At 37.4% G+C, this 14,052-nt stretch overlaps 1 protein-coding gene across 1 annotated transcript in view; it reads left to right on the top strand.

Annotated features, from left to right (window-relative positions):
* LOC308648132 (attractin-like) overlaps positions 1 to 14,052 on the top strand; it is a gene marked incomplete at its 3' end in the record, with an annotated part of 101,078 nt that overhangs the window by 16,406 nt on the left and 70,620 nt on the right. The window contains 5 exon segments of the mRNA XM_081292832.1: positions 3 to 116; positions 5,883 to 6,011; positions 7,067 to 7,097; positions 7,101 to 7,272; positions 7,959 to 7,965. Of these exon segments, the coding sequence (XP_081148958.1) occupies positions 3 to 116; positions 5,883 to 6,011; positions 7,067 to 7,097; positions 7,101 to 7,272; positions 7,959 to 7,965 (453 nt within the window).

Raw genomic sequence — 14,052 nt, 5'->3', positions numbered from 1 at the left:
AGGCCAAATAGAAAAATGAGACTTCGTTTCAATCATTTTGCTACAGAGTGTAGTTGGGACCATTTATATGTTTATGATGGGGACTCAATTTATGCACCACTAATTGCTGCCTTTAGGTAAGCTCAGTCATATAAATAGTTGGTCATCATTATTTTATTTTTGAATTTAAACCTATATCCTGTATTACATTCTTACTGGATTCACAGTTAATATCACATAACACATTCACTTCATGGAATGAGTGGTTCTGCAGTCCACTTGCTTGTGTGCTAGTCCTGACTGGGCTCCTTTGCCTACTGGGTCAGTTTCTGGGCGTAGTGCTTGATCTCTTCCATTTTGCTGATCTATAAAGTTTTGTGACAGTATTACCAAGTTTACCTTCTCTTCATGGTGGGGGTGAAGTTTACCTTTTCAGAAAAAAAATGTTTGAGTAATATGTTAAATATAACATTTTTGTGAAAATTTAAATTGGAAACCATGCCCATCTTGTTCTTCTGTGTTATTACATAGAACTTCAGGAATTACTTGCTGAATTCACATATGGTTGGTGGGTGTGTGTGTCAGTCTGCATTTGCATTTACGTATATGTATGTATATGTATTTATGTATGTGTTATAATGGGTGAGGGAAACTTTGGAATGAAATAAATAAAATGAAAGTGGTTACCTGCTAAGAATGAGGAACAGACCAGTTATTTATTGCTATTTTTTTCCTAACAAGCACATTCTACATTAGTAGTTAAATGAAACAATTTCACCAACTATATGGGATGTTCTGAATTGCTCTGCAGCACTATGATTTTGTTGGGTATTCCACAGGTCCATGTGTGGAGCACCTTGTGACACAGGCATCTGCTAGAGTCTGTGGGTAGGAGATGCAGAGGTAGTTGTGGTTGATGGAGCTGGAGAGTGGTTTTCCTCCCTGAGAACATTCTTCAGAAGAACACTGTTCCTTTTAGAGTTTTAAAAAAATTTTTTTCATTTATTTATTTTTATGTATTTTTAATTTATATATGACAGCAGAATGCATTACAATTCTTATTACATATATAGAGCACAATTTTTCATATATCTGGTTGTATATATAGTATATTCACACCAATTCGTGTCTTCATACATGAATTTGAATAGTAATGATCATCACATTCCACCATCATTAATTACCCCATGCCCCCTTCCTTCCCCTCTGTCCTATCTAGAGTTTGTCTATTCTTCCCATGGTCCTGCTCCCTATCCCACTATGAATCAGCCTCCTTATATCAAAGAAAACATTCGGCATTTGGTTTTTTGGGATTGGCTAACTTCACTTAGCATTATCTTCTCTAACTCCATCCATTTACCTGCAAATGCCAAGATTTTATTCTCTTTTATTGCTGAGTAATATTCTATTCTGTATATATGCCACATTTTTTTTATCCATTCATCTATTGAAGAGCATCTGTGTTGGTTCTACAGTTTAGCTATTGTGAATTGTGCTGCTATAAACATTGATGTGGCTGTGTCCCTGTAGTATACTATTTTTGAGTCCTTTGGGTATAGACTGAGGAGAGGGACAGCTGGGTCAAATGGTGGTTCCATTCCCAATTTTCCAAGAAATCTCCATACGGCTTTCCATATTGGCTGCACCAATTTGCAGTCCCACCAGCGGTGTATGAGTGTACCTTTTTCCCACATCTTCACCAACACTTATTGTTGTTTGTCTTCATAATAGCTGCCATTATGACTGGAGTGAGATGAAATCTTAGAGTGGTTTTAATTTGCATTTCTCTAAGTGCTAGTGATGATGAACATTTTTTCATGTATTTGTTGATTGATTGTACATCATCTTCTGAGAAGTGTCTGTTATTTATTTTTGGAAACGAGGATTGAACTCAGGGGCTTTCAACCACTGAGCCACATCCCCAGCCCTATTTAGTATTTTATTTAGAGACAGGGTCTCACTGAGTTGCTTAGCACCTCTCTGTTGCTGAGGCTGGCTTTGAACTTATGATCCTCCTGCCCCAGCTATCAAGATGACTGGCACCCTAACAGAGCAGGTTCCTGCCAAAGAGGTGTGAACTGCCTGGGAAAATTAAAAGTCTGAAATAATCAGTAAGAAATAAAGACAGAGCCAAGGATTAGATTTAGCGAAGTGCCTGATGGGCCTTTGAGTCCTGATAGGAGCTGGAAACTGAACAACTGAAAAGAGGCCCCATTCTTTATTTTAAGGCAGAATACATCAAAGGCAGGGATAAGGTTTCAATGGGAAGAGTCTTGTGGCAGGGGTCTTGCAGTAAACAGGTTGATTGGCAAATGACAAGCTACACCAAGAGGCTGTTGGCTCCAGGGGGTCACTCCCATCTCAGGATTTCAGCTGAAACTTGAGCCCTGAGCTAGGCAGGGCACCAGTCTATCAGGCTTTCTCCAACCAGTGGATTCCTGCTGGGAGTTCCTCATGCCAGGCTTTCCTGCCTAATGGCTACAACATCGCCCAGTTTACCTACCCCTCACAGATGGCTCCCAGCACTTAGCCTTCCAAGCCGCCGGGATTACAGGCCTGCGCCATCAAGCCATAGCTAGAGTTATTATTTTTTAAAATGAAGTGAAATAGTGATGAGGCAGTTGTTAGACTGTGAACAAAGGATGCCTTATGAAAGCAGGGCTCAGTTTGTCTACTTCTGTGATTTTCACGATTGGTTCTAAACAATGATGGTCTGTGTTTAAAATATAAAATCATGAGCAATCTGAGGGCAGGCCATTTTTTATTTGCTCCAGTTTAACAAGTAGCTACAGCCCAGGCTGCACCTGCACTTACCAACTTCCCATTGGAGGCTGCTCAGGGTGACAGCTGGGGCAAGCCTGTAGCATCCCTTCCTCACCCACAGGCCTTCCTTTGTCTCATATGCTGAAGGAGGCTGTGTTTGTTCATTTACTCTGTAAAAGTTTATTTTTGTCTTAAACCAGTTGTTTTGCTTTCACACTGGGAGAAATCCACACACTGAGAAGCTGTCACAGTTTCAAGTTTATGAAGCAAATAGTAGCAAATACCTAAGTCTCCCTGACAGTGGGAAAGCTGATCCACTTTCTCCAGTGGTAAAGTCATGCATCCTGCATATTTAAATGTCCCCACCATATGAAGAAGGCCACCAGCTATCACTTACTGAGCACCTCCTAGTGGGAGGCTTAAGCCCTGCATATGCTCCACCAATTTGATCCTCATGATGTCACTGTGAGCTGGACAGGATTCCTCCTATGTGCATTTGAGGAAATTGGGGCTCAGAGATGTCAGTAACATGCAGCAAGGATTGAAGTCAAGTCTCTTTGATCCTGAAATTTGTGCTGGACTAACAGAGAATACAGGACCTCCCCCTTGTGACTGTAGTCCCAGATTCTTTCTGGAATAGGCCTATATTTCTTATGGGAAGATTGCTTTTCTTAAAAAAAAAAATCTTTGATTTTTTTTCATTTTTTAGTTCTGGATGGATAATAATTTATTTATTTATCTTTATGTGGTGTTGAGCCTCGAACCCAGTGCCTCATACATGCTAGGTGGTGTTCTACCACTGAGCCACAACCCCAGCCCTGGGAAGATTGCTTTTGACATATCTGTTTGTAAGAGGCTCTGCACTTGCAAGGCAAGTACTTATCTCTTCAACATTCTGGTACAGATGGAGCATCCCTAATCCACAAATCTGAAATGCTCCAAAACACAGAAGTTTTTGAATGCTGACATGATGCCACGAGTGGGAAGCTGCAAACCATGGAACTTTGTTTTATGCACAAAATTATTAAAGATATTATATAAATAATTACCTTCAGATTATGTGTCTGGGGGTGTACATGCAATGTAAATCAATTTTCTGTTTGATGGTCTGTGTTTAAAATATAAAATCATAAGCAACCTTTTTTTAAAATTTTATTTATTTATTTTTTATTGGTTGTTCAAAACATTACAAAGCTCTTGACATATCATATTTCATACATTAGATTCAAGTTAGTTATGAACTCCCAATTTTACCCCATATACCCTGAGGGCAGGCCATTTCTCCAAGATATCTCATTATGTATATGCAAATATTGCCAAATCTGACAAAATCTGAGATTTGAAACACACGTGGTCCCAAGCTTTTGGATAAAGGCTGCTCGACCTCTGTGTAAAGTGAATGAAAACGTGGTGATGGCAGAACTTTCACTTAAGATTCTGACCAAATGTCACGTCTTCTGAAAGCCCTCCCAACTGCCTTTCTAACCCAGTACCTCCTGTTCTCTTCTCTGCCCTGTTTCCCTTCATGGTTTGATCTCTGCCTGGCCTGTGTGAATACACACTTGCAGTAAGGATGTGTCAGGGCTTATTTATTTCTCTAACTGAACTCCTTGAGGGTAGGGACATTGTCTATTTCACTGTCGTTATCCTTATACCTAGAACAGAGCCTCCCATGTAGTAAGGACTTAGTAAATATTTGTTAGTTGAATACCTGGTAGAAAATATGTCAGTGTTTTCTGGACACCCCTGGGGTGCCTTCTGAGTGTTAGGTTTCCTAGAGTTCTCTTTCCATATTAAAAATTAAATGGAAATCCCATGCCCTCTTGTCTTCATTCCACACTTAGGTAGTCTTCCTGCACTTATATACGTTCAGGTAAATGGTACCCAGATTCTAGGCCTGTTGTTTTGCACCTTCCTCCCCATCAGAATGCCAGGGTGAGCTCCTGATGCCCAAGGCCTCATTCAGCAGCTCCCTGTGGATGAGCACTTTGATGCTTTCAACGTGTTCCCATCTGAGTGACGCTGCAATTAGGATTCTTGTATATTTTCTTTTGTGAAGGAGAGCAAGTATTTCCTCTATAAAGAAAGAGAATCACTAGGTCAGGGTGAATGGGCATTTAAGATGATTATGACCCTGAGGTGGGAGTTTACCTGGTGTGTGCTCTAGGAAGGGAATGGGGTTAAGAGTGAGTAAGTGAAGGGGAGAGTACTAGTTGATGTTCATCATCAGTGGGAGTGTGTGCAGCAGATTCCATGGGAGTTGGTAAGGACCTAGGCACTGGCTGAATGTGATGGTGGGGGAGGTGAATTGATAGTGGGAAAGTCAGAGCACGTGAAGAAATGCAAATGGCAAGTAGACATAGGAAAGTTGTTAACTTCAGGAGTAGAAAAGAATGCAAAACCGTAATAAGACATGTAGTAAATTAGCAAAGCTAACTTAGAACTGGTAATCCTTATTGTTGGTGGTGTGAGGTGGTGTGCTCAGACAATCTGGATTGATCAGACAGGATTTCAATTGAGCATCTCACTTCTGGAAAATAAGACCCTTCGATTCAGTCAGTTTTTTCCTTACCTGGATTTATTGGCCCCAAAGCAGTACTTAGTTAGAATATTATGTCCTGGCCTCTGAGTGAGGTCCTTGGGAGAGCCTAGGGAGCTTTTAGTGACAGGGAAGGCCTGTGGTATGCTATGTGTAAAATCGAACATAAAATGCCAGTGGTATCAATTAGGGAAAGAAAATGCATCAGAATGCCAGTAGTGTCAGAGTTGTGGGTTTATCTAGCTTCTTTATGTTGTTTTGTAAATAAATATTTTATTTAACAATATTTTATGTCTTTTAGTATTACATATTTACCATTTGTCAACTCATAAAGTTTACTACTTTATGAGATTTAGAGAATTATTAAACGGTGTATAAAAATAGAACCATTGATTTCAAATTTTATTAGAAATGGAACCCAGAATAAAGGAAACCTAGCAAAAGAAGGACAACTAATAGAGTAGCTGTGTGCTTCCATCACAGGAATTCACCCCTCTGCCTGCATGTGCTTTCTAAAGTTGTAAAGATGAACTTTTGAATTGTCTCTGCTACAGTTTAACACAGCTGACATTGTGCTATAAGAAATGTGCTTTCATTTCAGTGGCCTCATTGTTCCTGAAAGAGATGGCAATGAGACGGTTCCCGAGGTGGTTGTCACATCAGGTTATGCCCTTCTGCATTTTTTTAGCGATGCTGCTTACAGTTTGACTGGATTTAATATCACTTACAAGTAAGATATTTAAATCTAATATTTGTGATTTTATTTAAGTGAAATGTTTTAATAATAATGATATAATAGTATAATAATATTAAAATATTGAGGACTTACACTGTGCTAGGAATTTCAGTAAGCAGGTTACATGGGTTTCTCATTTAAAGTTTTTTAATATATTTTACAATTAAGGAAATGGGTGAAAAGGTGAAATAAGTTGTTAATATAAGTGTTGTTGTTGGTGGTGGGGCCGTAATTTAAACCCAGGTGTTGCTGCTGTTGAGCTTCTCCTGGAAGAGAGGGGCATTTCTTGCTAATGGATGAAAACATTGGGATTTTTTTGGTAAGTACAATTTAATAAATATTAACAGTTGCCATATACTCAGTAGTAGAACATGTATATGTTTTTGAAGTTTCATGATAATTCATTTATCTGCCCTCTTTATGTTATTTCTAAGCACTATCTATATAGTTATCTTAAGCCATGTTAATAAGAGATATATTATGGTTAAACTCACACATTGTTAAAATAACCCTGCTTCCATTCCATCTGAAATGGGTCAGCTTACTAAATAATTTAAAATATAAGATTTTGGGCAATAATCTTAAGTTTTGCAAATTTTCAGAGATGTTCAGGGGGCTACTGGTACTATGAGTGTAGTTGGAAGTTTGTCCTCTTCCTTCCCACACTTGCAAACATGAATTTGGCAGTTGTGTAGCGCTTGTCACTAGTGGGCTACCGAGAAGAATAGGATAGTTGTCCCAGACTTGAGGAGCTAAATCTGAACAAATGTGATCAAATCTCTTCTCTCTTCGTGATTTCTTTAATTTTATGAGTTACTTGTTTTTTTTGCCCTATTCTCATGAGCCTCCACCAGGGTGGGTTTGAGCTCACATGCCCAAGCTGTGCAGTGTGGAGGGACCCTTTTTGGGTTGAGTGGTAAACACTGCATTTATGCTTGTGAATGAACTGAAGAGACAGGGAGATCCTTAAGCCTTGTGTAGGAGGAAGTTCTGCCAAGTTCATTGGCGTCTTGGTTTGTGTTGACTTAGCTTTTTCACTGTCTTTATAGTTTTGACATGTGTCCGAATAATTGCTCAGGCTGAGGAGAATGTAAGACCAGCAACAGCAGTGGCAGTGTGGAGTGTGAATGTTCTGAAAACTGGAAAGGTGACGCGTGTGACATTCCTTACTGTACAAACAACTGTGGTTTTCCTCATCGAGGCATCTGCAATTCAAGTGATGTCAGAGGATGCTCCTGCTTCTCTGAATGGCAGGGTAGGAGCTTCTTTCTCTTGTTTTTCTTTCAGTTCACAAATTGTTTCTAGTTTCATACATTATTCGTTAACCTTATTCTTAGCATCTGTACAACTTATGTTCATCATATATCAGGGGTCATGTAAGCTTTCTCCTCCCTTTATGCGGTTTCCTACAAATCTTTAATGTCTCACCTATGTGGTTGTGGTCTCCTTAGAATTGTGGAGAGGTTTTCCATTTTGCAGTTCATTTATGAAAGTTTTAAGAACCTGGTCTCAGCCATAAGAGGACACAGCATAGAACCAAGTTGGGAGATGGGACAAGAGCTGACAATAATGCTATTTCCCCTAAAACTTTCTCCATGTTCTGAGAAAATTGATTATGCATTAGAATCTTAAAGCAGTCACCTAAAGTTATTATCTAGAGAAATAGCTTGTTAAAGGTGCTTTAGGGGACTCCATAAGGACTAAGGGCAGTTGTTGATTTGATGACTTTGTTTATATACTTATTCCTTCCTCAGAACCTTTTTATTTTAAAAGGAAATGTGTGTGTTTACATGCATTCATCTGTTGGGTTTGGTGATACTAAATAGTTAATAATTGGCATGTTTGAGTACCAATTTTTAACTACTTGCAAAGAGTGTAGCAGAAGCCAGACCTTACATCTGTTGTTGTGTCTTACCTCTGTTGAGTTCTTTGCTTTACTAGAAGATGGGTAGTTTTTTGTTGTTGTTTGTTTGTTTGTTTTATTATCACTCCTAGGTCTAGTTGTTACATTTTAGGTTTTTCAATTTGAATTAATAATTTCTTTGTGTAGTCTTCCCACCAGAAGCTGATAAAGTAGGACTTTTGATACTGAAATACCTACATTGGATATGGTCAAGTCATTATTAGAAAGTATATGATTTTGAATTTTATTAGGGATTCCTGGGATCAATACTGTGAGTGAATTAAAACCACAAGGAAATTTATTTGAAATGTAGATGCTAAATTAGGGACTAAATATTCTTTAGAAAAATTTCACATTTTGCTGAGGGCCATTGCCTTCTTGCTTTCAGGGTCTGTGATAAAAAATCCGTTGTTAACCTTATTGGTTTACCCCTGAATGTAATCTGCCTCCTTTCTCTTGTAGCTTTTAATATTTTCTCTTTGTTCTGTATATTGGATATCTTCATAACAATGTGTCTTGGCGTTGGTCTACTGTGATTTTGTGTGCTCAGTGTCCTGTATGCATCTTCAATTTGTATATCTGTTTCCTTTTTTATTTCTGGAAAGTTTTCTGTAATTATTTCATTCAGCAGGTTACTCATTCCCTTGGTTTGAATCTCTGTACCTTCTTCTATCCCGATGACTCGTAAGTTTGGTTTTTTTATGTTATCCCATAACTCTTGGATGTTTTTCTTGTGATTTTTTACCAGCCTTTCTGAGTTGTCGAGACTGTTTTCAAGATGATATATTTTGTCTTCATTTTCTGACGTTCTGGCTTCTACTTGCTCCACTCTGTTAGTGATACTCTCAATTGAGTTTTTAATTTGGTTTATCATTTCCTTCATTTCTAGAATTATTGTTTGATTATTTTTTATAATCTCTATCTCCTGATAAAGATGCTTAACTTCTTCTTTTATCTGTTTATGTAATTCATTCTCAATGTGTTCTTTCGCTGCTTGAATTTGCTGTCTTGTATCCTCTTGAAGGTTCCATTCCATCTGTCTAAGGTGTTCCTTTATATGACCATTTTTCTGATGACTCTAGGTCCTCCTGAATATTTAGGTTGTCCTGCATTGTTTGTACTCCTTTTCTTCCTTGCTTTTTGAAGCTGCTCATGTTACTTCTTGTTCTGTTTGACTGCTGAGTTACTGTTTACTCCTATAAATTTATTTGATGCTTGGGAGGAAAGGTATTAGAAGGGAAGGGAAGAAGTCACTAAAGAGAATGAGAGTAAGCAGGTAGAATTCAAGGAAGGGGGGATAAGATAATTGAAAAGAAATGAAAAGACAAAAGAAGAAAAAAATAAGAAATTAAAAAAGGAAAAAAAATTTAAAAAAAAATTAAAATTAAAATTAGAAGAAAAAAATTTTTAAAAATTGTAAAAAAAAATTTTAAAAAACAACAAGAAAGAAAAATGAAAATGAAAGAAAAACCCAAATCAAAAAAAAAGAGAAAAGAAAAAAGAAAAAAAAAACTAATAAATGCAGTCTTAGAGTTTGATTTACCTCTCTTCCAGTAGGTGGCGCTGTGCCCACCAGGCCAAGTTTCTCCTGTCAATACGCGGGAACCAATCACTGTGCAGCAGCTCCTCCCAGACTGGGCGAGTCTCCAATCCTGAGTGCCTACGGCCTCCTCTTGTGTCTAGTCACTTCCCACTTTTCCTCTAGCCAGGCCCCTCTCACAGGTGCCGCTCACCACAATACTGGCTACATGCCAGGTCTGCTGCTCCCGGGAGCCCTGTTTTCATGAACAACTGGGCACCTTCTTCCAGTTTGCCATTCCCTCAGACCCTAAGTTTGTAGAGCTTGGGGCTGAGAATCCTCATCGAATTTTACTTGCTCTCCGGTAGCCACGCCCCCAGTAGCTGGTTCAAGAGACCTCAGCTGTCAGCCCTGGTGGGAGCGGTAGTTCCGCACCGCGGGTCCCGCGCCACCTCTGATTCCCTCTGTCTGGCTATCGCGCTCACGGGAGAGCTGGGAGGGGCCCTTACGGGAGAGCTGGGAGGGTGAGGGCCATTGCCAAGTAGGAATGACGCATCGAAATTTCCTTGCCAGCATACCCCATGTTATATGGACTTGCCTTAGAATTTCGCTGTTGACATTGCATGTAAGGTGACCTTGCTCAAGGACCAGGGCGGATCCGGGTTTAGAGCTGATCAGGTTTGAGGAAGTATCCCGCTCCTTGAGTTTAGGGCGTTCCCGATTTAAGACAATAGGGATTTTAGGGAAGTTGGAGGTTGAGGATTATTGCTGCTGGGATTAGGGTGTTCCTGCTGCCTGAGCTCCCACTGAGTTCTCGTGAGATTCAGAAAGGATTTTGGGAAAAGAAAGCCTCGTGGAGTAGGTGAATTGGGGGCAGCAGAACTTGGATTTCCCCAGAACGTGTGTAGAGGCCGGTGTGAGTTCGGGAATAAAGAATTGCTGTTTGAATCTACAAGGTGTGTGGTGGCTCATGATTCTGTGCCAAGCCAAGACATTGGCATTTGGCGGCCCGTGCTGGGAACATCTGAAGAGAAGGTAAGTGAAATTGCTTGCCCCTGAGGAGAGAAAAAAAATGGGTGACCATTTCAAAAACAATGTGTTCTTGTTTTGATTTACTTTGTTTTTATTTCAAGTTGCCTGTTCATAGAACTTTCTCAGGCAAACTGGGGAAAATGGTTGACTCAAGGTTTGAAGTTGTTCGCCTCTGAGGAAGAGAGATTGTTAGAGGAAGGAGGCACCCCAGTAAGACCAAGAACAATTAGGGCATATGTTGATACAATACAAAAATGTAGCCCATGGCTTTTTAAAGACGAGTTATTAAGTATATCATTGGGACCATCATGGTATCCTGTAGAAGGATTTTTCTTCAACAAGAAAGAGATGGCTAGTTCTGTTTACTATACTTGTCTAAGATCTTGGTTTTTACAGACATCTGATTAATTTAGAAAGCTAAAGTGTTAAAATATCAACCACTAAATATAAAATCAAGTACTCTTTACTTATTAAGTTCCATAAGGTAATATATTTAAACATTATGTGTGTTTTCATAAATTGGTAAATGGAAAAAAGGTTTAATATTGCTTTGTGTCTGTGTCTTTGCTAAAACAAGGTTACTAAGAGTTAAGATTCTATCATGTGTAATTTATGTACAAAAAGTATAAGAAGTTTCAGTTGGGTTTCAATTACAGTATTATAGTACCATAAAAAACATGAAATTATTTCATCTTATTAAAGTGGAGTAATTTGTCTAAATTAGAAATTTTATAAGGGTTGTTTCAGAATGTGAATTTATAAAAAGGGTTAATGGTTAAAAAAGAGATATAAAAAGATTCAAGATGTGGAGATATATTTTAATATAAAAGGTTAAAGGAAAAAGAAATGTTTCTAGATGAGATAATCTCTGTGTGGTAAAGTTAAAAAGTTGTAAATTGCCATTTAAAAAGATTTTGAGGAAACTAGATATAAAGGTTAAAAAAAGAAAGAAATGTTTCTAGATGAGATAATCTCTGTGTGGTAAAGTAAAAAGTTGTAAAATGCCATTTAAAAAGATTTTGAGAAAACTAGACTTAATTTTAAAGCTTGAGAAAGGAAGAAAGAAGAAAAAGATATTTGTACATGGCAGATTGAGACAAAGCTTCTTAATGTAGAAAAAAAAAGGCCTTTGGTTGAAGGGCAGCCATGTAAACTAACATTAAAGCGATTTAAACAGAATCTAAGTCTCCTTTAAAAGAGTGAAGCTGTAGGTGGTGAAAAAGTACATTTAAAAGTACAGTATAGATGATAATTGAAAGGCTTTAAAAGGTTAAATTGAATGTGGTAGAGATACCTTCATGGCGGAAAAAAGTTTGCTTTACTCATCAAACTTATTAAATCAAAAAGAGGGAGATGAGATAATCTTTGTGTGGTAAAGTAGAAAGTTGTAAAATGTCTAAATAAGTTGCAAAAGGCTTTAAAAGGTCAAATTGAAGGTGGTTAAGATGCCTTCATGATGGAGGAAAAAAAACATGAAAATGGGAAGATAATAAGATAAAAGATATTTAGATAAGAAGATTAAAAATTTGAAGTGGAAAACTTTAAAAACAGAAGTACAGAAGGGTAAAAAAAAAGAGAGAAGATGTAGAAAGATAAAAAATATATAGGGAGATAAAAAAGACGTAGAAAGACAAGAATTTTAAACCCACAAAATAGGAAACAAAAGAAAACTAGGAGAGAAAAAAGCAACTAAGGGTAAATATAAAAACCTTAGAAGAAAACTAGAAGATAGAAATAAGATAGAAAATGGTTGAAAATGTCAAGTAAAGGTATTTCAGATAGAAAATGCAAAAGGCTAAGATGACTATTAGATACAGACTTCAAGATAGAAAAAGGTAGAAGAGAGAATTTTAAAGTCAAATATTGGATAAAATAGAAGAACAAGGAGATTATTAGTAATTTTTTCAAAAAGCCCATCAATTTTAATTTTTGGTGGTGCAGAAATTACAAGTCTCAGATGAGGGTGTTAAAATTTATAGGCAAGAGCCAATTTAGAAAACATTAAAATAGAAGGAAATTGGTTTAAAACAACATCAAAAAATTTAAAGGACTAAAGTAATTCTAAAAAACTAAGGCAGAATGCTTTTGAAAGACTTAAATTTAAAAGGATCTTTAAGGGGTATATATCTCCCAAAGATAAACTTAAAATAACCCTTTTTACTCTAAACTTTCTAAATTTGGATTCATCAGGACTTAGTGCTGCGGAAAGACATGTATCCAAAAAAAAAAAAAAAATGTACATAAGCCTAAGGTACTTTGGAAAGATATTCTAACAGGACAATGGAAGGGTCCTGATCCAGTTATTGTCTGGAGTCGGGGTTCCGTTTGTGATTTTCCACAGGGAGAACAGCAGCCAATTTGGATTCCAGAGAGACTAACCAAAGCAATTTCTACAGAAAAAGAAGATGATTTGACTCAAATCCATAACAGCTGATATCCAGAACTCCAGCTTGGCTATTCTTACATCTGCGACAGTGATTAACCAAGGTGTTTTTTTTTTCAATATCTATTTTATTATTGCATTTTTCCCACATCATAAAGTTCTATTTTATTTTTTGAGCTCATACAAACCTAGGTTAATGTTTTTCTGATCAGTTTTATTTTTTGACTGTGTTTTATTTTTTGACTGTGGAGTTTTTAAACATTGCAATGGAGATTTCACCTAGGTATAGCTACAAGGCCTTTATTTACTATTGTCTTATGTGTTGTATGTTGTGTGCACATTTCTGTTTTGTGTTGTATGACTGTATGTATGGACATACGTCCATATTTCATTTATGAGGAGTGCTCATGAAAAAATGGATCCGAATTTTTTTTATTCACGTGATTTAAATGGTTTAATTTAGGTAAACAGCTGTTAATGATTATTTTTAAAGGTGGTTAACAGATCTGTTTGTTTACTAATTTAAATTAGGTAAACAGCTGTTAAGGATTGTTTTTAAAGGAGGTTAACAGATCTGTTTGTTTACTTTCACCTTTCCTTTTCATTATATTTAATAATTCTGTTCAGGATAATGTCTCTTTAGCATCATTGCCAGAATTCCCATCTCCATCCCAGTGCCAGTGAAGACTAAGATAAAACCAAACTACAGCTTCTATGATAGCTATCACAGTAACTGTATAAACTGATGCATCAATGAATATAACTCAACAAGTTATGCTCAATCAAGGACTTGATTTACTTTTGGAGGAAATGGACATATTGATAGACTCCTCCGCTTTGAACTGCTTGCAGAACTTGCCTGGACTATATATCAGTTGCATGCATTGTGAAATATCGTCTGATGCAGCGAATTATGGTACTGCTGGCATATCTTTGCTGATGGTGTCACCAGTGATGCAATTTCCTTGCCAGCGCACCCCATGTTAATTGTGGTAGTGCTGGCTTATCTTTGCTGATGGCTTATCTTTGCTGATGGAGTCTCAAAAGCTCAGGAACAGAACAGAATGAAAAGAGCAAATATGCTGGAAAATGTAATCAATTTTTTTCCTTCTCTTGAGTCTTTTTAATTAAATTTAATGACTAATAAAAGTATTATAGTGAAATAACCTTTCGCAACTTAGAAGAATAACTCACCAAA

Source organism: Spermophilus citellus (assembly GCF_964194105.1).
Source record: "Spermophilus citellus genome assembly, chromosome: 4".
NCBI lineage: Eukaryota > Metazoa > Chordata > Mammalia > Rodentia > Sciuridae > Spermophilus > Spermophilus citellus.
This window is presented reverse-complemented; position numbering and strand designations above follow the sequence as displayed.